Source organism: Triticum aestivum, chromosome 2B (assembly GCF_018294505.1).
Source record: "Triticum aestivum cultivar Chinese Spring chromosome 2B, IWGSC CS RefSeq v2.1, whole genome shotgun sequence".
Classification (NCBI taxonomy): Eukaryota; Viridiplantae; Streptophyta; class Magnoliopsida; order Poales; family Poaceae; genus Triticum; species Triticum aestivum.
Window position 1 is genome coordinate 803,836,285 of NC_057798.1, and position 25,207 is coordinate 803,861,491.

General features: G+C 43.2%; 2 protein-coding genes across 2 annotated transcripts; one reads left to right on the forward strand and one right to left on the reverse strand.

Annotated features, from left to right (window-relative positions):
* The first annotated feature begins 8,191 nt into the window (after window positions 1–8,191).
* LOC123047562 (uncharacterized) lies at window positions 8,192–12,695 on the forward strand. The gene is made up of 3 exons (XM_044471146.1): window positions 8,192–8,877; window positions 9,007–9,236; window positions 11,882–12,695. The coding sequence occupies exons 1-3, from the start codon at window positions 8,307–8,309 to the stop codon at window positions 12,482–12,484; spliced, it is 1,404 nt and encodes a 467-aa protein (XP_044327081.1). The 5' UTR covers window positions 8,192–8,306; the 3' UTR covers window positions 12,485–12,695.
* Window positions 12,696–19,077: 6,382 nt separating this feature from the next.
* On the reverse strand, window positions 19,078–21,487 carry LOC123047563 (uncharacterized). Its single transcript, XM_044471147.1, has 3 exons — window positions 20,339–21,487; window positions 19,990–20,222; window positions 19,078–19,873 (listed from the first exon to the last, which is right to left on the reverse strand). The coding sequence occupies exons 1-3, from the start codon at window positions 21,396–21,398 to the stop codon at window positions 19,250–19,252; spliced, it is 1,917 nt and encodes a 638-aa protein (XP_044327082.1). The 5' UTR covers window positions 21,399–21,487; the 3' UTR covers window positions 19,078–19,249.
* Between the last annotated feature and the right edge of the window lie 3,720 nt (window positions 21,488–25,207).

Genomic DNA, 25,207 nt, shown 5'->3' on the forward strand with positions numbered 1-25,207 from the left:
AAGACCAAACTCGTAACCAAATATTCGTCTCCACGATCAGATCGTAGAAACTTTATTTTCTTGCTAGGATGATTCTCCACTTCACTCTGAAATTCTTTGAACTTTTCAAATGTTTCAGACTTGTGTTTTCGTTAAGTAGATATACCCTACTCAAATCATCTGTGAAGGTCATAAAATAGCGATACCTGTCGCGAGCCTTAACACTCATTGTACTGCATACATCAGTATATATTATTTCCAATAAGTCAGTAGCTTGCTCCATTGTTCCGGAGAACGGTGTTCTAGTCATCTTGCCCATGAGGCATGGTTCGCAAGTATCATATGATTCATAATCAAGTGATTCCAAAAGTCCATCAGCATGGAGTTTCTTCATGCGCTTTACACCAATATGACCTAAACAGCAGTGCCACAAATATGTTGCACTATCATTATTAACTTTGAATCTTTTGGCTTCAATATTATGAATATGTGTATCACTACGATCGAGATCCAACAAACTATTTTTATTGGGTGTATGACCATCGAAGGTTTTATTCATGTAAACAGAACAACAATTATTCTCTGACTTTAAATGAATAACTGTATTGCAATAAACATGATCAAATCATATTCATGCTCAACGTAAACACCAAATAACATTTATCTAGGTTTCAACACTAATCCCGAAAGTATAGGGAGTGTGCGATGATGATCATATCAATCTTGGAACCACTTCCAACACACATTATCACTTCACCCTTAACTAGTCTCAATTCATTCTGCAACTCCTGTTTCGAGTTACTAATCTTAGCAACTAAACATGCATCAAATACCCAGGGGTTGCTATGAACACTAGTAAAGTACACATCAATAATCTGTATATCAAATATATCTTTGTTCACTTTGCCATCCTTCTTATCCGCCAAGTATTTGGGGCAGTTCCGCTTCCAGTGACCAGTCCCTTTGCAGTAGAAGCACTTAGTCTCAAGCTTAGATCCAGACTTGGGCTTCTTCACTTGAGCAGCAACTTGCTTGCCGTTCTTGAAGTTCCCCTTCTTTCCTTTGCCCCTTTCCTTGAAACTAGTGGTCTTGTTAACCATCAACACTTGATGCTCTTTCTTGATTTCTACCTTTGCCGATTTCAGCATCGCGAAGAGCTCGGGAATTACTTTCGTCATTCCTTGCATATTATAGTTCATCACGAAGTTCTATTAACTTGGTGATAGTGACTAGAGAACTTTGTCAATTACTATATTATATGGAAGATTAACTCCCACTTGATTCAAGTAATTGTAGTACTCAGACAATCTGAGCACATGCTCACTGGTTGAGCTATTCTCCTCCATCTTATAGGCAAAGTACCGTCAGAGGTCTCATACCTCTCGACATGGGCATGAGTATGAAATACCAATTTCAACTCTTGGAACATCTTATATGCTCCGTGGGGTTAAAAACAATTTTTTGAAGTCCCGGTTCTAAGCCGTAAAGCATGGTGCACTTAAACTGTCAAGTAGTCATCATATCGAGCTTACCAAATGTTCATAACGCCTACATCTGCTCATGCAATCGATATGTCACCTAGCGGTGCAACAAGGACATAATTCTTCTGTGCAGCAATGAGGATAATCCTCAGATCACGGATCCAATCCGGATCATTGCTACTAACATATTTCAACTTAGTTTTCTCTAGGAACATATCAAAATAAAACAGGGGAGCTAAACGCGAGCTATTGATCTACAACATAGATATACTAATACTACCAGGACTAAGTTCATGATAAATTGAAGTTTAATTAATCATATTACTTAAGAACTCCCACTTAGATAGACATCCCTCTAATCATCTAAGTGATCACGTGATCCATATCAACAAAACCATGTCCGATCATCACGTGAGATGGAGTAGTTTTCAATGGTGAACATCACTATGTTGATCATATCTACTATATGATTCACGCTCGACCTTTCGGTCTCAGTGTTCCGAGGCCATGTCTGCATATGCTAGGCTCGTCAAGTTTAACCTGGGTATTCCGCGTGTGCAAAACTGTCTTGCACCCGTTGTATTTGAACGTAGAGCTTATCACACCCGATCATCACGTGGTGTCTCAGCACGAAGAACTTTCGCAACGGTGCATACTCAGGGAGAACACTTATACCTTGAAATTTAGTGAGAGATCATCTTATAATGCTACCGTCGATCTAAGCAAAATAAGATGCATAAAAGATAAACATCACATGCAATCAATATAAGTGATATGATATGGACATCATCATCTTGTGCTTGTGATCTCCATCTCCGAAGCACCGTCATGATCACCATCGTCACCTGCGCGACACCCTGATCTCCATCGTAGCATCATTGTCGTCTCGCCAACTATTGCCTCTACGACTATCGCTACCGCTTAGTGATAAAGTAAAGCAATTACAGGGCGATTGCATTGCATACAATAAAGCGACGACCATATGGCTCCTGCCAGTTGCCGATAACTCAGTTACAAAACATGATCATCTCATACAATAAAATATAGCATCATGTCTTGACCATATCACATCACAACATGCCCTGCAAAAACAAGTTAGACGTCCTCTACTTTGTTGTTGCAAGTTTTACGTGGCTGCTATGGGCTGAGCAAGAACCGTTCTTACCTACGCATCAAAACCACAACGATAGTTTGTCAAGTTAGTGTTGTTTTAACCTTCAGAAGGACCGGGCGTAGCCACACTCGGTTCAACTAAAGTTGGAGAAACTGACACCCGCTAGTCACCTGTGTGCAAAGCACGGCGGTAAAACCAGTCTCGCGTAAGCGTACGCATAATGTCGGTCCGGGCCGCTTCATCCAACAATACCACCGAACCAAAGTATGACATGCTGGTAAGCAGTATGACTTGTATCGCCCACAAGTCACTTGTGTTCTTCTCGTGCATATAACATCTACGCATAAACCTGGCTCGGATACCACCGTTGGGGAACGTAGTAATTTAAAAAAAATCCTACGCACACACAGGATCATGGTGATGCATAGCAACGAGAGGGGAGAGTGTGTCCACGTACACTCGTAGACCGAAATCGGAAGCGTTAGCACAACGCGGTTGATGTAGTCGTACATCTTCACGATCTGACCGATCCAAGTACCGAATGCACGGCACCTCCGAGTTCAGCACACGTTCAGCTCGATGACGTCCCACGAACTCCGATCCAGCAGAGCTTTGCGGGAGAGTTCCGTCAGCACGACGGTATGATGACGGTGTTGATGATGCTACCGACGCAGGGCTTCGCCTAAGCACCGCTACGATATTACCGAGGTGAAATATGGTGGAGGGGGGCACCGCCCACGGCTAAGAGAGATCAATGATCAACTTGTGTGTCTCCAAGGGGTACCCCTCTCCCCGTATATAAAGGAGTGGAGGAGGGGGAGGGCCGGCCCTCTCTATGGTGCGCCCTAGGGGAGTCCTACTCCCACCAGGAGTAGGATTCCCCCTTTCCTTGTAGAACTAGGAGCCCTTCCAAGTAGTAGGAGTAGGAGAGAAGAAAAGGGAAAAGAGAAGAGAAGGAAGGAGGGGGCGCCGCCCCTCCCCCTAGTCCAATTCGGACTAAGCCTTGGGGGGCGCGCAGCCTCCCCTCTCTCTTTCCCCTCCCCTGTGAATTCCCGTAACTCTTCGGTACTCCGAAAAATACCCGAATCACTCGGAACCTTTCCGATGTCCGAATATAGTCGTCCAATATATCAATATTTATGTCTCTAGCATTTCGAGACTCCTCGTCATGTCCCCGATCTCATCCGGGACTCCGAACTACCTTTGGTACATCAAAACACATAAACTCATATTACCGATCGTCACCGAACGTTAAGCGTGCGGACCCTGCGGGTTCGAGAACTATGTAGGCATGACCGAGATACGTCTCCGATCAATAAACAATAGCAGAACCTGGATGTTCATATTGGCTCCCACATATTCTACGAAGATATTTATCGGTCAAACCGCATAACAACATACGTTGTTCCCTTTGTCATCGGTATGTTACTTGCCCGAGATTCGATCGTCGGTATCTCAATACCTAGTTCAATCTTGTTACCGGCAAGTCTCTTTACTCGTTCCGTAATACATCATCCCGCAACTAACTCATTAGTTACAATGCTTGCAAGGCTTATATTGATGTGTATTACCGAGTGGGCCCAGAGATACCTCTCTGACAATCGGAGTGACAAATCCTAATCTTGAAATACGCCAACTCAACAAGTACCTTCGGAGACACCTATAGAGCACCTTTATAATCACCCTGTTACGTTGTGACGTTTGGTAGCACACAAAGTGTTCCTCCGATAAACGGAAGTTGCATAATCTCATAGTCATAGGACATGTATAAGTCATGAAGAAAGCAATAGCAACAAACTAAACGATCAAGTGCTAAGCTAACGGAATGGGTTAAGTCAATCACATCATTCTCCTAATGATGTGATCCCGTTAATCAAATGATAACTCAGGTCTATGGCTAGGAAACATAACCATCTTTGATCAACGAGCTAGTCAAGTAGAGGCATACTAGTGACACTCTGTTTGTCTATGTATTCACACATGTATCATGTTTCCTGTTAATACAATTCTAGAATGAATAATAAACATTTATCATGAAATAAGGAAATAAATAATAACTTTATTATTGCCTCTAGGGCATATTTCCTTCACGCCCTACCCCCCTGGGCGCGCCCCCACCCTCGTGGGACCCTCGTGGCTCCCCTGACTGACTTGTTTCGCCTATATATGTCTATATACCCTAAAAATATCGAGGAACACAATAGATCGGGATTTCCGCCGCCGCAAGCCTCTGTAGCCACCAAAAACCAATCGAGACCCTGTTCCGGCACCCTGTCGGATGGGGGATCCCTTACCGGTGGCCATCTTCATCATCTCGGCGCTCTCCATGACGAGAAGGGAGTAGTTCACCCTCGGGGCTGAGGGTATGTACCAGTAGCTATGTGTTTGATCTCTCTCTCTCTCTCTCTCTCTCTCTCTCTCTCTCTCTCGTGTTCTTGATTTGGCACGATCTTGATGTATCGCGAGCTTTGCTATTATAGTTTGATCTTATGATGTTTCTCTCCCTCTACTCTCTTGTAATGGATTGAGTTTTCCCCTTGAAGTTATCTTATCGGATTGAGTCTTTAAGGATTTGAGAACACTTGATGTATGTCTTGCATGTTCTTATCTGTGGTGACAATGGGATATTCACGTGATCTACTTGATGTATGTTTTGGTGATTAACTTGCGGGTTCAGTGACCTTGTGAACTTATGCATAGTGGTTGGCACATGTTTTCGTCTTGTCTCTCCGGTAGAAACTTTGGGGCACTCTTTGAAGTACTTTGTGTTCGTTGAATAGATGAATCTGAGATTGTGTGATGCATATCGTATAATCATACCCACGGATACTTGAGGTGACATTGGAGTATCTGGGTGACATTAGGTTTTGGTGATTTATGTCTTAAGATGTTATTCTAGTACGAACTCTATGATAGATCGAACGGAAAAAATAGCTTTGTGTTATTTACTACGGACTCTTGAATAGATCGATCAGAAAGGATAACTTTGAGGTGGTTTCGTACCCTACAATAATCTCTTCGTTTTTCCCCGCTATTAGTGACTTTGGAGTGACTCTTTGTTGCATGTTGAGGGATAGTTATATGATCCAATTATGTTATTATTGTTGAGAGAACTTGCACTAGTGAAAGTATGAACCCTAGGCCTTGTTTCCTAGCATTGCAATACTGTTTGTGCTCACTTTTATCATTAGTTACCTTGCTGTTTTTATATTTTCAGATTACAAAAACCTATAACTACCATCCATATTGCACTTGTATCACCATCTCTTCGCTGAACTAGTGCACCTATACAATTTACCATTGTATTGGGTGTGTTGGGGATACAAAAGCCTCTTTGTTATTTGGTTGCAGGGTTGTTTGAGAAAGACCATCTTCATCCTACACGTCCCACGGATTGATAAACCTTAGGTCATCCACTTGAGGGAAATTTGTTGCTGTCCTACAAATCTCTGCATTCGGAGGCCCAACAACGTCTACAAGGAGAAGATTGCGTAGTAGACATCACGTGGCGAATGATGTAACGAATGATTGTATTTGATCTTTTAATTAATTAATACATGGGTTTTTTTTCAAAAGAAAACTATGCAAAGAGTTGGCGCTAGTCAAGGCCTAGCTCAAGGAGTACCAAACACTCGATACATGAACGCCTTTATCCTTGGGTGAGCTAGTTCACATAACTTCCTTGTGGAGGGGAATGTCTTGCTCCTTTGTAGAAGGATCTTGAGCATGCTCGGGAAGATGCAAACTAGTTCCAATCGCAGGAATCTGTTGGACGCAGTATTCTTACGAGGCGCATCTAGGGGTGCAACCAACTTAAGAAAGAGAACACGACTCTGTGCGAGGAGAAGAAACGACTAGGGATGGGGGCATGGAGCAGGAACAACTCAAATCTCAACTGGCTACTACCGAACAAGACATAAACCAAGCCTGCGAGTTTCTTTATGGTAAGTGACTTCACGTCTGACCTCTATCCTTGTTTTTTGTTGTCATGTGTCCTAAGCTTCACACACACACATGTTCATGCTTTTTGGCGTCTCTTCTAGATTTGCCAGTCGGAGATGACGGGGGACGATATGAGGCGGCTGGGAGAGCAACACCAACTAACGAGATCAGACATGGAGGATGTTTCCCAAGCTCTATGGCCTAAGGAAAAGCTACCTGAGGACCAGGCTGCCCTCTCCCGACGTCTCCAAGAGGCTCACGAGCGGGTCAAGGTGTGGAAGATCTCGGCATGCCGAGAGGGTGCTCGACAAGTGTGGGCCATGCTCCAAACGCATTTTCCATCATTGAAAATTCAGAAGATTACTGAAATTGGTCCCGAAGGATCTGACAGGAATCAAATGCTGTCGGACATCAATTTCAAGAAGGTCATGCCTTTTTCTAGGATAACCAAAAAGGATTGCCATTTAGATAAACTTATTGAAGGTTTGTAAAAACTTCCTTTATAGTCTAGCTTTTCCCGTAGCAATGTTTTTGTATACCAGACACGTGTCCAATGTTGCTCGAACCTGTTAGTCAAAATAGTTGTGTTAACAAGCCTTCGGCTTCCACCTCCTCAGCCAGGAGCAAATGAGGATTGCTCCTGGTGTCATCCCACTTCAAAGGGACCTCCTTAGGTGCAAGGCAATTCCAGCCTATTGGTCTATAACACAAGCCGAACATGGAATAGATATTAGGTGCTTAATGCAGCCAGGGTTACGACCGGGGAAATCCTCCAACGGTTCCCTTGCCCGAGGTGTTGTCTTTATGACTCTCTTTTTTTGCGTCGTTGGCTCATTTATTTTTGAGGGGGGCTGACAAGCCTTTCGTGGCTCGCAAAGTAGGATCAAGTCTGTGGTATTCCCCCTTAAGGAGTTGTTAGTTTCACTTCTTTCGTGTCGATGCCTTCATGTTTTGTGACTGCTAGCTTTTGCCTTCTCCCACATGAGGTACTTAACTAGGGTGACCCTAGAGGTAACAATCGCAGAGTTGCTCTCGTTACACTCTTAGCCGAATGTGCGAAAACGTAAGGGATATACATATAGGAGCCTGGCAACCTAGCTTGGCATAAAGTCACAAGTCGAAATCGATGCATATTATGGCTTAAGACGACTTTGAATGGTTGGCGTTAGCTGAACAGGTGGCGTGGGACGAGCAGCTCCGGGTGCTTTGATAGACCCGAGAAGTTGTGGCCGAGGTGCTGTACAATGTGCATGAAAAAAAGCAGACATAAAAAATCATATTATTTTTTATGCAAAATTATTTTAATAATGTATTTAAAATTGTTAAACATGTATAAAAATGGTATTGATGTATACAGAAAATATAGCATCACACAAATGAATTTAAAAATGTTAATCAAGTATTTTAGAAATATTAAAGATGCATAAAAATATATTCCTGATGCAACTAAAAATGTACATTGTGCGTGTGAAAAAAATAGACATATATTGAAGAAAAAGGGAAAAGAAAGAAGAAAAAGAGAACTGGGTTCTTTTTTGTTTTTCAAAATACATCATGTCTCGGCTCTTCTTCTTGGGCCAAGGCCCTCCTCCCTGAGTATCCCACCGGGCCGAACTGGACTGAGCTTGGGATAGAATGCTCAAGTAGTAGTATCCCAACCCGGCCACTTGGTCGAAACCCTAAACCTAGGTCACTCACAACAGTTACTTAAAAAAAGGGGGTCACTCACAACAGAGGAAAGCGGCGGCGGCGGCGAAGACAGAGAGCGGCGTCGGCGGCGGGGAGAAGAGATGCAGATGGATAGCGGGCAGATCTCGTCCCTGGGCAGGGAGAATAAGGATTTGCTGGACGCTCTGTATCGTCACCGTGAGATCCTAAGGCTCGAGACCAATTTGCTGAGGGGAGAAATCGCGTCCCGGAATCTGGCGACCGTTGCTGGGAAGAAGGCCTATCTGAAGAGTCATTCCGACGGAAGATCACTCTCCGGCGCACCATCTCAGTTGGTCGAGCAGTCGTCCGTCCATCAGATTGCGGATTTGCCACTGGTGAGTTTGCCCTATCTTGTTCCTAATCAGGGGGAGGCCCTCGATCTGCTCTTGCACGAGACCCACAAATTCGCCTACCGGCTCCGATCTCTGAAGAAAGAATTCGGTGTCACCATCCCTCTGGAGAAGCTCAGATTGCTGCTTCTCCTCTCGCAAGAATGTTTCAGAATCTCCAAAACCATAGGGACGCATGGATCGCCAGTTTCTTGTGAATCTTCTGAGGATGCTGAAATTTCTCTCTTCAATGAGCGCCGTGTCTGCTGGGAAAATACTTGGGGCAGTCCTGTGTTTAGGTGTGGCAGCTTCAACGACATAAGTAAGACTTCATCCACCTAACTTCATCTTGTTACTCAGCTTTGCTTCTTCTTGTACAGTAGAAAATATTCTAGTCCCTTGAATAACGGGTTTCTAGATTTATATAACACTACCCACATTGATGCTGCAGCCACACTGTCTCCTATGTACTTTACGCACTCTGCACCTCGTGTCATCGAATCCACTCGCTACATCACCAAGGCCTTGCAGATCTACTCCTTCAAAATCTCTGACCTAAATGGCTACTGGAAGTGGCCACTCTGTGTGTACGGCGTGGTCGCTGCTCGAGACGCTGTGGACTGTAACCGCAACCTTCTCTTCTCTCGCTCCAGGGCTAACTGCCAAGTAGTCACTGAAAAGGTATGTATGCAATGTTTTTTCCCCTTCCTCTTCCATGCATGTGATCTTTTGTAATTATACTAGCAAAAATAGAAACTTAATATGTCGATATGGCTCAGCTGGTTCTTAAGTAAGAAAAGCATAGCTTGATTATTATTACTCTTGGCTGAAAACAACCTGATCGAAGCAACACATTTCTTTTATCTGGTTGCTACACTTTACAATTCTACCTTCGGTAATATTGAACAGATTTCCTTCCTTCCTCCTAAAAATCACATGCCCACCTTCATGTGATTGTCCACGCACATCTATATGGATGCAAAACAATTATATATTTGATGCCTTTGTACCACAATGATGCAACTTGAATGTTCAATTGGGTGTCTGGCTTCTACTTTTTTAGTCAATGAGCACACATCTATATGGATGCAAACAATTATATATTTGATGCCTTTGTACCACAATGATGCAACTTGAATGTTCAATTGGGTGTCTGGCTTCTACTTTTTCAATCAATGAGCACACATCTATATGGATGCAAACAATTATATATTTGATGCCTTTGTACCACAATGATGCAACTTGAATGTTCAATTGGGTGTCTAGCTTCTACTTTTTTCAGTCAATGAGATACAATATTCAGTTAACAAGATACAATATTTTGGCGTCTTTCTAGGCAGGGCCAGTCCTGTTCTTCTAGGGGCCCCTGGGCGATCGACTATTAGTGAGAAAAGATGCTAGATTGCATACCTGTATATATCCAAATTACTTTTTGATTTAAACATGGGATGAAACATCAACAACTAAAGTTTCATTTGCAAATTAAGGTGTAAATAAGTGAGGAAAATATCCAAGACGGCACAAGTTTCAGCTACGGACTCTTGATTCCAAATAAATGAAAATAGGCGTTCTAATGGAAACAAAGAGGAACAAACATGCTAACCAACTACCAAGTAGAAGTATCCTGATTAGTATTACTGTTCTCATCTAAATTTCACCGATTTTTTACCCTTCCTCGTTGTGAACATTCAATTTCTCAGGATTCTCAGTAACAACATTCACAAAAAGAAATTTATGCATAGCACCCTTTTGATATTTTATCTACTAGCCTCTAAGAAATATGTGATACAGATAGACTTTTCTTAGTACACATTCTTACAAGCAAAGAACAGGAAGACTGAAGACATCAATCTGACTATGAACCTGTGTCCAGCGCTCCTGTTTTCCTCAAAGTAGGACCTGCACAAACAGATTGTAGAAGTAAAAAATAGTGATTCAGTAGAAGCAAGAAATAGACTACTAACAGTAGAGTGTTCATTGATTAAAAGAAACAGTAGAGTGTTCAGAGTGGAAATAATTTGAAACTTACATGATTTCTCTGAGACCTTGAACCACCAGGCTAGCTTTTGTTTTGGGTTGTTGCAGATTGATATATCTACAACTCTTGTGTTGTTGATGCTGGGATGGGAACTACTTGTAGGAGGCCATAAGAGCTGTGAAATTAACAGTGAATGGAAAAATCGTGGTCAAAGGCAAAAGGCATTGATTACTGTAGTTCTTTGGAAATTGGAATCTAATAAAGAAAGAGGGAAGAGGAAAGGAAATGTCAGCCGCGTGTGTGCATTGTGATTGAAGCAACGCTAGGATGGTTAGGTAACTCCAAACTGGGCCTGGTAGTTAATAACTAATTGCTAATGGGCTGTGTTGTAACTAATGTGTACATGGTCTGGGCCCCTTCTGGGTGCGGGCCCTTGGCCGTCGCCCTTCTTGCCCCTGCCCAGGGTCGGGCCTCCTTCTAGGAAAGACATCCTATCTAGCTAGCTACTTGAGCATGCACTGGCGCTTAAAAAGAGACATCCAAGTCAGAAATAAAGATAAGAGGAAAAAAAGTTCTAGCAGGAGCAAAACACCTAGTGCGTGCACCCGAGCAAAAAGCAGGTACTCCCTCCGTTCCTAAATATTTGTCTTTCTAAAGATTTCAACAAGTGACTACATACGGAGCAAAATGAGTGAATCTACACTCTAAAATATGTCTATATACATCCGTATGTGGTAGTCCATTTGAAATCTCTAAAAAGACAAAAAATTAGGAAAGGAGGTAGTAGCATGCAGATTGACTATGCCTATGCATCTAAACTAAATAAGTAATACTCCCTTCGTCCCAAAATTCTTGTCTTAGATTTGTCTAGATGCGGATGTACCTAATACTAAAACATGACTTGATACATACGTATTTAGACAAATCTAAGACAAGAATTTTGGGACGGAGGGAGTATATAGTTTGGTTAACTTTGCTGCTTCTTGTCTTAGATTTGTCTAGATGCGGATGTACCTAATACTAAAACATGACTTGATACATACGTATTTAGACAAATCTAAGACAAGAATTTTGGGACGGAGGGAGTATATAGTTTGGTTAACTTTGCTGTGTGAACATGTCTTGCAGGACAGAACCTTTATACTCTATCAGTCTATCTATAGTTTGTTTACTGAAAATGGGAGCTTGTGTTCCATTTATGAGAAACCAAAAAGTCATTGAGTTTGTTCCTAAGAAAAGTTGTGATGGTCTATTTAAATTTACACCTTTGTAATACTCTCCATACTATCTCATTATATGTTTGTCCGTTTCAGTTAAGCATTAGTAATGACAATGATGATGTTTGCAGGATCCTTTTTTGCACTTGACTGGCCCTTCTCGTGCAATTGTGGCTGACGAACCTGTTGACTTTGAAGTCGAGCTAAAGATAAAATGTGGAACAAATCAGTCCCAAGATATAGCTTTGATCAGTTCTACTTACCACTACACTTCTAGAGGTGATGCTGCTTTTTTCACTGGCAGCTCTTGTTCGGCAACGTTGAGCCTTGAGACAGTTCCTAGAGCGGCCCAGGCCACTATTGTATCTATTCGAGTGGTTGGAGGAGTGTCTCTTTTCGAATTTGGAGGCCGGGTTGCTTGCTCGTTCTCTACTGAGGAGTATGTTGATCCCACATGCGAGCAAGTTGTGCTGGTTGAGTCTGCTGAAAAGATTCCTGAGGATGATGGTTACCTTACACTGTCAAGGAAGGTTGTTACGGCAGGACTACAAGGAGGATTGCAAGTTGCCATACAAGCCTATGGGGGATCTGACCGTCCATCCGTATCCGGTCTTCTTTACTTCCCTTCCCGGTATTGCAGGGTAAGTCGGCGCACATGCTTGGTCGGTGGCTTTGAGGTGGAGGTAACTGTTGCTTGGTCGTGGTTTGTACAGGACAAGATGGAAATCTTGTGATCAAGGGATCTACTACCCATCTTGCCCATCTACTATGTATCACTACTCGGTAGTTAAAATGTTGGAATTATTTGTATGTCGGCCAGCTATGCAAGTAGGATGATGTCCCAACCGTTTGTGTTATCTGATCTGACTATTAACTTATTGTAGGGAGTACTACTGTATGTTATACACTTTGGGTTGGTTTGTACCTCTAGTGCATTTAATTTCCCACCTGCTGCCATTGATGGGTTGTTTGTGAACATTGCATAATGCTCGTCCGTTCACAAATATAAGTCTTTCTGGAGATGGGTTGATGGTGGAGGTTCGGTCCGTGTTCCTCGCTGCTGTGTGTGGTGTCGGTGTCGGTGGTCCATGACTGTGTGGCTACGACAGCGAGGTGCTGTGGCAGCGGCGGTGTGAGGCTACAAGGATGCTGCTGCCCCAATCCTTGAAGGTGTGGAGATGGGTGTTGATACGGATGAAAATCTTGCCAGGTTTTTGCCGGGCGGTGGCGATGGCACCTGTGGGTGTCTTTCCCCTCCTTGGAGGCGTCGCCGAGGCGTGCAACCATCTTCCTCCCTCGCTTGGCGTTGGTTGTGGTCTTCGGGTGAAAGCCTTGATTCTCAGAAAATCGGCACGATGGCGGCGTCCTCGACGTCGTCCCTCTGTTGGGAGCATCGTGTCTGGAGACACGGTTTGGAGATCCTTCGTTGTGCTCCTCCGGCGTTCGTCGCTGTCCATGATCGATCTTTTGTGGCGCAATGTATGGCCGCCGCTTGTAACTCCAAGACGTTGCCTTTCTCGGGTATGATCGAGTCCCGCCATACACCTGCCACCTCCTTTAGGCATAATGGGTGGGTGGTGCGTCGACAAGGGAAGCTCGATGGGAGTTGTTGTTTCTTCGTATGTGACCGGTGTTGGTCGAGACGCGGCTAGGTGTTTTCTGTTTTGGATAGGCGCTCTTGCATTGTAGTTGTTATGGTTATGGGTGGAGTGGAGTTCTCACTATGCTGGTTGTTTGCAACATGTTGTAGTCGTCTTGTATTTGTAATTCTTTCTTCTTCTATAAAGCTAAGGTACGCAATTTGCGTACTTTCAAAAAAAAAATGACTACATACGGAGCAAAATGAGTGAATCTGCACTAAAATCTGTATACATACGTAAATTGTAGTCCATTTAAAATGTCTAAGAAGATAAATATTTAGGAACGGAGGATGTATATTATTAATCCCTGCTCGATTCTTCTCCTCTTTAATATTGCGAGGCACAGAAATTAGAGGCTCTCCACTTGTCATTTGGTCTTTCATAAACTACTTCACTTACATTTTACAACACCCTTCTAAGTTGCCGCTGCTACCTAAGAGCATCTACAACCGGTCAACCCGTCCAGTCACTAATTGGTCATGATTTTTTGGCTCAGACGGGCTCCTTAAACGGACCTCAAACGCCCGGGCTGACCGGCACCCTCCATATCCGGCTCAAATATGAGGCGGATATGGGGGCGTCCGGGCACGCCCGCCACATCGGACCCGACGGCGCGGTCTCACCGCAAATTGCACCAAACCCATCCCCTGACTTGTTGGATTTATTTGATATCTCCTCTCTTCTTCCTCCTCCGCGTCGTCCGTCTCGCAGCTCCGCCGCTGCGCGCGCTCCGTAGTCGTTCCTGGCCTCTATGCCTCCAGCTTCGACAAAGCAGTTATGTCGCCGCCAAGAACGTCTTCGTCGGCCCGGACGCGAGCGAGGTACTTCCGGCAACTCTCTGGCTCCGCCTTGCGCTTAATGTGTTCGACGCATTGTCTGACCGGATTTTTGTGAGATTTCGTTAGGGAAAACGATGGATTCCGATGCTTCGTTGGATGAGCAGTATGGACCGATGGAGCTTGATCAAAGGAGGATTGGGTATCCTCAATTTGAACATCCAGAACCAAGGACTGCTCATGAAACACCTACATAAATTTTACAACAAGCATGATGTGCCTTGGATTACTTTGGTATGGGATTCCTACTATGATAACATTGTGCCACAGGCCACTGTACTGACTGGGTCATTCTGGTGGAAGGATGTTTTTAAGTTGAATGACATGTATAGAGCCGTTGCATCTGTTCACATCAACATGGGTGATACAGCTTTGTTCTGGCATGATGCATGGCATCTGGCTGGTTCTTCTATGCCTTTAGTAAGGAAGCTCCCGAGGTTGTTTTCTTTTGTTAAAGATGATAAAGTCTCGGTCATGGATGTGCTCCAAACTCAGGACCTCGTTTCCATGTTCTATTTGCTAATCTGCCCATCTCCCAGGAGGCTGCTACTGAATTGCATATTCTGGAAGGTTGGCTTCTGAATTTATAGAGAGACTCACTTCTTCCTGACCACTGGGTTTGGCCTTCCAGATCGGGGTCTTTCTCAGCTAAAGGTTTTTACACTGCCATGCATTCACACATGCCTACAATTCAGCCATGCAAATGGTTATGGAAGAGCAGATGCACAATGAAAATTAAGGTCTTTGGCTGGCTGTTGTTTTTTGATAGACTCAACACTAAGGATATGTTGGTAAGAAGGCACTGGAGATCACCAAATGATGATAATCTTTGTGTTATATGTAATGCATATGTTCATGAACATAGGACACACCTGTTTTTTCAGTGTAACTTTAGCTGCAGGGTTTGGGATTATCTTCGAATTGATTGGACACAGGGGTCTGATATCCAACAATGCATATTTCAATCCAAAACCAGTTTTGGGCATCCTTTCTTCTTTGAGGTGATGCTCACAGCAGCATGGAACATCTGGATCTTAAGGAATGGAAAGATCTTCAGAGGGGAGCAAGCTCGTTTTGCTGCCTGGAAATGTAAATTTGTACATGATATTCTCTTGTTAGCTCATAGGCTTAGTGATAACATCAGAAGACAGCTCATAGCTTGGGTCAATGCCCTGTTGTAAATATAGGTAGGTTCTAACTTTTGAACTTCAGCACCTTCCAAGTGCTTGTATGGTGTTGGATTGTTTTATTTTCTAATAAAGGGCTGTGGGGTTTTTACCCCACAGTAAATATTCAAAAAAAATTATGGTCCCTTTAGGGTGCTCAACGTAGTAGAAAATGTGGCTTAAAATTTGTTCCCGACAGAAACTACACAAAGCCATCCAGTATTTCATATTAGCCGGTTGAAGAAGCACATTGGCCCAACTGTTGTCCCTTATGCAGATCTACCCTTATTGGTCCAGATGGTCAAGTCAGAACTGAGCCTGTGCTAATTTTGGAGGTGAGGCAGGTTCCAGAAACAAGTTGCCGATGGTACAATGGTTGGTGTAGTGGGAAAATCTTCCACCTGACGATGCTTCGTGGGAGGACGCCGATTTCGTCAAACACATGTTTCTAGGGTTCTTCAAGAAGACGACGGAGACCTAGCGCAAGCGCGGCCCACCTTGAGGACAAGGTGGTTTTCCATAGGGGAGTATTGTCAGGTGTCATGCCGCTTCATTCAGTTAACTAGCAGCTCAGATGCATCGTCGGGGAGATCCAATGGCTCGTGGCACTCGCCGTGTTGTCACTCTGTCGCTGTAGAGTTTAATTACTGTATCGTTTCACGCTTTGCCCGGGCTATATAACAGCCAAGCCTGACCCCTCAGTGGGTATGCCATTTCTATGTGATCAAAATCACTTTATACATTACAAACTCATAGCTACAGTAACTATAATGGAGATTTTCTCTTTGCTTGGTTGATACGATCCCTAAATTCATCCAAAACCCTAGCCTCAAGCTCGTTCTCCTCCTCTGGTCTCTTACGGGGTGTGACAATCCCGCGGGTGAGGGCTAGGGTTGGGCTGGTGGACGCTGCTACCGGGCGGTAGTGGCACAACCGCGCCGCCGGCGTGCTGCCGGGGCACAAGGGAGTGCGGGGGCGCCTAGCTACCAGGGGACTCGCTTGGCATAAAGCGAAATATTCTTTCGCCTTTTACTCTTGTTTCTAGTTACCTGTTTCTGAAGTGCAAAATGCAGGACATCCAAAGTTCAGTATTCTGAACTGAAACTCGACAGGTACTGGAAATAAATTAACAAGTAATTATATACAAAAAAGTTATACAAAAGAATTCGCCAGTTTAGCAAATGGCAACTAATAAAGCCATGGCCTAGAGGACTTCACTGGACCAGCTACAGTTTTAGCTGAATGTTTGTGTCCTTCCGGCATATATTGCTTTCTTCAATCAATCTTCTTTCACAGGATGTAAAATCTCGAAAATGTTTTTGCCCTTATTCGAGATGTCATACTAGATCTTAATTCTCTATATTGGTTAGAGTATATATAAAGAACTACAAATTTTGTATCCACGGTTTGCTTATTAGCTAACCTATATGATTTGAATCCAGCCTAGGCAGAAGCTATTTGGTTATCCTATTCCGATTTCCACCTATGTCCTGAGTATAACATCAATTGCAGCATTTATATGCTTCTACTGATTTCAGTGCTTCCTCATGGTTTTAACATGTCACAGATGGAGAATCATCATCCAGCTACATCTCCTTTAGGATTAGGAGACATTCCCCTTTAAAGACCTGATGAACATGCCTATACATGGGAATGCAAATCCCCCAGGTGAAACCCAGCGAGAACAAATACTGAATAACTCAGGTGCTTTTCTTATGCTACACTACCAAACTGTTCGTGTTAAACAAAGCCTGGCATCACCTCACCTGAAGTAACCAAATTCCATCAGAAATCTTTCTGGGATGACTTGCAAGCCATCTTGATGTTTGCCATTCAAGAGTTATTAAATCTAATCTGGATTAGCATCCTATAATTCTGAATTGTTTGCATACCAGGGAAGTGATTTATTTCGACATGGCACACATACCTGCAGCACATACAGGAGATGCTTGCTGTTATAAATGACAAAATAATGCAAGTATCTTGATAGCTCCATGCCAACACATAGCTCAATGGAGGAGTATTTGCAATTCTTCCAGTGTATGTTCTATTTGCATCATGGATGACCAATATTCAAGATTATTTATGAAAGTAAATTCACTGCAATTCTATAGAGTTAATGTTGAGGATACTCTTATGTTTTCTGCTAATAAGGATATTCACCACGGGCATCCAGTGCAATGATCTCATCCACAAGATTGCCCGCAACAACCCCAAGACAGTTGGTGAGCTCTCTGGCATCGTCAACAACCTAGGACTTGCAAGGAAGCCATTCGCAGCAGATCCAGGGGTGACAAGGGGAAGGAAGAGCAAGGCTCCAGAGTCTTCCAAGCCCAAGGACCGCACTGAGTCGTCTAACAAGAAAAACAAGCAGCAGAAGCGTAAAAGGTGAAGACCTCGTCGCAGCTAATAAACTTTGCCCAGAGGAAAGGACATCTCTACCTGTTTATTATATGTATGATATACTTTTCTCCCAGAAATTACTCCCTCCGTAAAGAAATATATGGGCGTTAGTAATGATCTAAACGCTCTTATATTTCTTTATAGAGAGTATTAGCAAAAAATGAATGGAGTGGTCAGGGATTTTTGGTGGACGAGATCTCCAACTAAACCTCTTTATCTTAAGGCCTGAGCAGAGATTTGCAAGTCGAAGAAGAGAAGAAGCATGGGCGTCAGCCGTCAGGTATCCGCAAGCAGTGAATAAGGCTTTACTTGGTCAATTCGGCATGGAAGATTGTGTTTAGTCCTGAAAATATCACTTAAATATTAACAGGAGAAGAATCGAGCTGCATTGAGAGCGGCTTCATCTGCTTCTTGTGTTTCAGATCTAAGAAGTAAGGCAGGAACTCGAATACTAATACACTGGAACTCCAGCGAGCACAAACAGATTCAAGCGACTTCAGTTGCAGAATCTGCATTGCAGGCGGAAAGCCCAAGCCCCAGGTGTTGGCCGCTCAAACTGGAGAAGCTACCTTCTTAACTGCCTGTCAAACTCTTACCAAGGCAGCGGCACGAAAAGCACCCATGGCATTGAACAATCAAATCCAATCTGCATCAGTTTCTTCGGTATTACCTGAATCTTCAAGATCAAAAGGGAGAACAGTAAGCTAGCCCATACACATGCTCAGGATGTATAGTTGTTTCCGACCAAGGCAGTCTTCTTCTACTTGCCCAGTAAAAAGCTGCTTATCAGATCCCTGAATGTGCAAGCACATTGATGTTAGTGACTTGGCTTTTAGTTTCATAAATTTCAAGTTGCAAAAAAAGAAGGTACTGCCTCTGTAAACAAATGTAAGACGTTTTAGATCACTATTTTAGTGATCGAAAACATCTCATATTTGTTTACAGAGGGAGTATCTATGAGCTGCTTGAACTATAGAATGACTGTCCTTGGTGACAGCTTTGGTTCGATTGTGTTCTGTGACTTGAGAACTCCAGCCATCTACCATACCTGGAGGACACGACACTGGATACTCCAAATTAATTTTCTTCCTTGGGAATAGATTTGCACCCTAGCAGTCACCACCTTATGATGATTTGGTAGATCACCAGCTCAGAGGCCTGACTTATGCAATGTCCACAAACAACCCATCAATGGCAGCAGGTGAGAAATTAAATGCACTAGACATACCAAGCAACCAAAAGTATAATAACATATAGTACAATAAGGTATAGTCAGAGCAGATAACACAATATAAAGTCGATACACAAATAACATAGTACAATAAGTTATAGTCAGATCAGATAACAATAGAGAGTCAATACACAAATAGTTGGGACATCATCCTACTTGCATAGCTGGCCGACATACAAATAACATACCACTAGCAAACATATTAGATGGGCAAGACAGCACACTACGCCTGGGTAGAATAACCCTCAATTAGTAAATCCATCTTGTCCCGGACAAGTCGGGACCAAGCAACTGTGATGTCCACCTTAGTGCCATAGACAAAACAACTACCCATAGTTATGTTGCAATCCTGGGGATGGAATTCAACATCTGCTGGAGGTTCAGATCTCCCGTATGCTTGTATGCTAACTTTCAATCGTCCTTGCAGTTGTACTGACACAACGCTCCTTGAAAGAGAAATATACCCATCTAAACCATCTTCAGGAATTTTTTCAGCGGAATCAAGCAAAACAACTTCATCACATGACTGATCATCAACCTCTGCAGAATACAAGGAGCAAGTAACTCGGCCTCCGAATTCAAAAGGCCACCTCCCTTTATGAACATGAACCCCCACGATAGTTGCCTGGACCGTTGCAGCAAGTCGCCCAAGGCTCAACTCTGCGTTGCACATGGAGCCATGGAAGCATAAAGGTTGGTCTGCACCGTCGTAACGCTTGCTAAGACTCATCAATACTCTGTCTTTGATCTCATCATCACCCTCAATAATTCTTAGTTCGACTTCGAAGTCAACAGGATCCTCCGCTACAATTGCACGAGAAGGGCCAGTCAAGCATAGGGAAGAGTCCTGCAAGGATTATATCATCATTTTAATTGAATGGAATATTTTGCTGAAGAAGGAAAAAAACACTTCAAAAAAAGAGAGGAAAGTGAAGAGAAAACTAAATCTACAACAATGATTACATTTTCAGTGAGTACTTGGCCCCTAAACTCTGACCGACAGAAGAGAAGGTTGCGGTTGCGGTCCACGGTGTCCCGGGCAGCGACCTCGCCGTAGACATAGAGTGGCCACTTGAGGTCATTGTGCAGTCGAGTAATTTTGAAGGAGTAGATCTGCACGGTTGTCCCAGTGACAGCAGCAGGGGGCAGGGTGATACCGGGTGTGTAGTGTGTAAACTGCATAGGACTCAAAGTGGCTGCAGCAACAAAGCCAAAGTGTGAGCTGTCATCAGAAATCTAATAATATGATGACTAAATTGAGCCATTCTCTTACATAAAGAACAATGAGGGAGGAAGTTATTGATCTACTTACTGTTATCTTGGAACCGACCGCACTGTCCGGTCTTGCTGATGTTTGTATCTTCCCAGTACTCACGGTGGCTGGCAAAGAGTCGCAGCTCGGTATCCATATCCTCTTTGAGAAGCTCCATTGGGGATTTTGTCCTGTTCTGGTCAGCGCCCTGCTCCACAACAATCTGCTGCTGCTTCTTCTGCTTCCTCTGCTTCCTCTGCTTCCTCTCCATCTCCGCCTGCCTCTCTGCCTCCATCTCCCTCTCATACTCCTTCTCGTCGTCCTCTGTAAACATCATCGCCAACTCATTTTTGTAATGGTTGGGCTTCTCCCTGACATTGGATGAGAGACGAAAGAATTCATGGGACCGCATCAAATCAGCCTTCTTCCTACTCTCCTCCAGTTCAGCCTGATTCTCCTTCTTCCATCCCATCTTCTCTTGCTCCTCCTCCTTCCTTTCCATCTTCTTGGTGGTATCTTCTTCCACCTCCTTGTGCTTCTTCCTCTGTTTCTGCCTCTGCCTCTTCTCCTTGTGCTTCTGCCTCTGCCTCTGCCTCTTCTCCTCCTCCTTACTCTTCTCCACCCCAGCATCGTAGATATCCGTAGAGATTTGCATTAATTTGGATGCTGTCCTAACCAGCTCGTCGGCCTGGCACGAGGAGACTGGGGCACGGGAACTCCAAAGAAAATGTGAGGTAGATAGCATCTGGTGGCCCAAGCGCTCTATGTCTTGGAGGACAAAATCGAAGTAGTTCCCCAGTTCTTTCTCGACGTCGCTAACAGCGTGGGGTAAATGTACCTGCTCTGAGCCGGACTGGATACTGGAGGCTGGTTTGACAATGCCCGAGCCCTGGACGGAGGATCTGCTCACGGCCATGGTTCCCCTTCCAGCGACCATCCACTCTGTTGGTGTTGGAGAGACCCTTTCCCTCCAGCAACAAATACTGGGAGTAAGAGAACCGACCAGATCTTGGCGCTCTCTCTGCAGGGACAGGATCTCCTCCATCAGCATAGATATCTCAGACTGCTGTTTCCCGGATCCCCTGCCCAGGGACGAGATCTGCCCGCTATCCATCTGCATCTCTTCTCCCCGCCGCCGCCGCTCTCTGTCTCGCCTCCGCCGCCGCTTTCCTTCGTTGCTAGTACTGACCTAGGTTAGGGTTTCGACCAAGTGGCCGGCTTGGGATTCCACTACTTGTATTCGGTCCCAAGCTCAGTCCAATCCGGCCCGGACACCTCCCCCACCCCCCAACAGATTCTTGGGCTCACACTCAAGTTCCACCAAGTTTGGAATCTCATCTCTCTCAAAAACACCTCAAAAAAAAATCTCTCAAAAAAAAACAAGTTTGGAATCTCAGCAATTGTTTCAATTTTTTTAAATGTTCAAGATTTAAAAAATAAGCATTCTATGAATTTTTATTCCATGAACAAATTTTGAATTTGATGAACATTTTTTGTATTTAATGAACTGTTTTTGAATTTTAAAGATCATTTTTTAATTCTATGGAGAATTTTTTTAATTCGTTGAAGAAAATTTTAAATCAATGAAGATTTTTTGAATTTACTGAACCAAAAATGTTCAAGATTTAAAAATAATGTTCAATAATTCTAAAAAATCACAAAAAGGAAAAGAAGATGGAAAAAGGAAAGGGGAAAGAACAAATAAAAATAAAAAATAAAAAAGAAGAAGAAGAAGAGAGAAAAAAACCCAACTCAACTCCCACTCAGAACACGGCGGGACAGAAATGGATGTGACGGTGACCAGACCCAGTAACGCTCAAGATCCTAAAAAAAATTAATGCTCACAAGTCTTCTAGGACTCCCAATAGGTAGTAGACTGCCAAGAACAGCACCGGATCGAGCTGCATGGGCTCTTTTCGGTTTTTGCCGGGTAAGCTTTTGGTCGTTATGTCTTTCTTTGGTTCCAAAGCACGTTGGTTGGATAGGCCCCGCAATGAGTAGAGTGGCGTGGGTGAAGCCCCCTTTGTATCCCCGATTAGATGGTGACGGCTTCACATAATGGCATCCGGGCCAGAGACGTTAGCCTAGAACTCAAGTGTCGGCCATAACTATAGGAAGAAATCGTTGAATTTGATGGGACCCGCTGATACGTCCATTTTGCATCATGTTATCCAACTGTTATTTTTATTGTTTTGAAGTTATATTCCATTTTTGATGCAATTATAATGTCTTTTCTATCTTAAAATGCAAGATACACCAAAAGAGAAAGATTGTCGGCAGCTGGAATTCTAACCTGAAAAAGCTACAATTGAGGTAGCTATTCTCTGGAGCTTCAAATGATCTAAAAATTTATGAAGAATTATTCTGTAATGTATAAAAAATTACTAGAAGAAAGAAGTGCCGGAGAGGACCCTCGATGGGGCCACAAGCCAGGAGCGTGCCTAGGGGGTTGCATGGGTAGCAAGCCATCGAAGCAAAGCTAGGTGTATCATGTGGAGCGGCGCAAATGGCGTGGAATGACGGAAGCTGATGCTTCCAGGGGAAAATAGGGGCCTCTATATAAGTTTGACTGTCAGACGGTCGCTTAATCTGATATATCTAGCTGTTGTTGCATTTCGATAAAGAAAATCGGCAACATGGTTATACTTATAACAAGATCTGCATCGAATCTTGATAATGAAGTTGGAGAGTAGTTGGCCAAATCCCAGGCATTTCGTGCAGAACAGACTGAAATCAATCATGCCAGGTACAATATCAATAGACTCTTGGTTTTCCTATTCCTAGGCTCATTATGTCGAACTCCTCAGTATGATGCCCATTGGGAGGATTTTGTCTGTTGGTACGTAGGTAGCTAGGCCGAATTTGAACAATTCAATTGTCGCTACAACCACTGGTCTGATTTGTATGGCCACACTACAAGAAATATGTCAACTTATGACCTTCTCTTAGTGACCCCAGCTGAATTGGTCGTAAATTCACGGCCATTTCGCTTGGAAGGGCTCAAACCCTGAAATTGCTTACACCAAATGATCATAAAGTAGACAAGAGGCGCCAATGGCCTTATTTCTACCTGATTATGACCAATATAAATAGTCATGAGGTTGTGAACGTGGATGCATTGGTACTTATTGCTATGACTAGGCGCCACCTCATCCGTTTTGCCTATGTGGCATGTCCATGTGGCAGTTTTTGCCCTAGGTTGTGAAGCAACCTATATTTCTGTCATTCCCAAAATTCCCAAAAAAAATCTCATAAATTCTTTGGGTCATATCTTCGTCAAATATGTAAAAACCTTCCTTGCCTAGTTCAAAAATAATTCAAAAATATTCATTTTCCTATTCTGTTCAGAGTAACAGTTTGTGAAGGAAGTACCACTTTGGCATGTCCAAATAGTATCCATTTTCTACAGTGCTTTCCTATGCCCAAATAACCATCCTCCACCAAATGCCAGCTCAATCCATTCATTATTTTGAGCCGAGCTTCAACATTCGTATTTATGTCCAGTGTGGTGGTTTGCAAAGCAAGTACCAGCTAGGCTCCTCCTTTTGAGCTGAAAATTTGAGAAGACGGTCTTCTTAGTAACTGATCATCCTCAGCCAAAACTCACGCCCATTAGCCATGTACATTTCCCGTACCGCTAATCAAACACTTGGCTGCTAATTTATGTTTGAGCACCGATCGGTCTCCTCGTGAGAATCTTATGTTGTAATTTTCTTCCTAGCACCTACATGGGGAGTGCCCAACCCACTAGACATGTCTAGGCCACCCAGAACACATGGTAACGCCACGGTCACGCGGTGACCACGCGGCGGGCATGCGAGCTTACGCGCTCTAGAGTTCGGGCCCTCGGCCACCGTCCAAACCTCGATGTCTCTCCATCAAACCATGTATTTCTGATTAAATAGATACTTATTTACCTAGAAATTATTTTTGAAAAAAATAAAGAGCAAACTATGAGACGGCTGCAGTTCAAATTTGCCCCGCTTCCAGCTGAATCGGCGAAAATTTGTCTTTTTCACGAGAGGTGGATCAAAAAAATTTACACCAGACCATTTTGTCAATTGTGCATTAAATATGGCCTAGTATTTTATAAAAATGATTTGGTCCAATTTTGCAACAATTATTTGGTAGTTCCTTCACAAAAAACCCTCTTTTTGAGCACTCAAAAAATGGAAAATGGTTTTTTCGTCCAACGAAAATGAGAACTTCCTTAGGCAACATTGTTTGTCATTCCAATATGCACCCTTGTGCACAATATGAGATCATTTGAACAAACTATGCCATGAATGTGGCCATAAGATTGATCATTTGGCTTGAAAGCCATGAATCTTCACACTTGATAGCTAATTTCTGAGAACACTTTTTTAAAATAATTACCGTATTACAAGTTTATTATTTTTCCTGGAAACTTGGTCACATATAATGACACAATGCGAAGGTTTTCCAATTTTTTTGCTTTTTTAATGCCCGTTTCGAAATGCGATCAAAACGATGGGCTTGACCGTTCCTAGCTAGTGGTTGAATCTTGGAATTTTTTTGGTGTTTCTATGATTAAATAGATACTTATGTACCTAGAAATGATTTTTGGAAAAAATAAAGAGCAAACTATGAGGCAGCTGCAGTTCAAATTTGACCCGTTTCCAACTGAATCGACGACAATTTGTCTTTTTCATCAGAGGTGGATCAAAACTTTTTGCACCCAACCATTTTGTCAATTGTGCATTATATATGGCCTAGTATTTTATAAAATTGATTTGGTCCATTTGTGCAACAATTATTTGGTAGTTCCTTCACAAAAAAACCTCATTTCGGGCACTCGGAAAATGAAAAATGAATTTTCCGTGCAAAGAAAATGAAAACTTCCTTAGGCAACATTGTTTGGAATTCCAAGATGCACCCTTGTGCACAATATTAGATCATTTGAACAAA

Coding starts and splice junctions, on each gene's coding strand:
- LOC123047562 (XM_044471146.1), top strand. CDS start 8,307: ATGCAGATGGATAGCGGGCAGATCTCGTCCCTGGGCAGGGAGAATAAG. Junction 8,878..9,006: donor TGGCAGCTTCAACGACATAA/GTAAGACTTCAT, acceptor TTGATGCTGCAG/CCACACTGTCTCCTATGTAC. Junction 9,237..11,881: donor GCCAAGTAGTCACTGAAAAG/GTATGTATGCAA, acceptor TGATGTTTGCAG/GATCCTTTTTTGCACTTGAC.
- LOC123047563 (XM_044471147.1), bottom strand. CDS start 21,398: ATGCAGATGGATAGCGGGCAGATCTCGTCCCTGGGCAGGGGATCCGGG. Junction 20,223..20,338: donor CGGTCGGTTCCAAGATAACA/GTAAGTAGATCA, acceptor TTGTTGCTGCAG/CCACTTTGAGTCCTATGCAG. Junction 19,874..19,989: donor GCCAAGTACTCACTGAAAAT/GTAATCATTGTT, acceptor TAATCCTTGCAG/GACTCTTCCCTATGCTTGAC.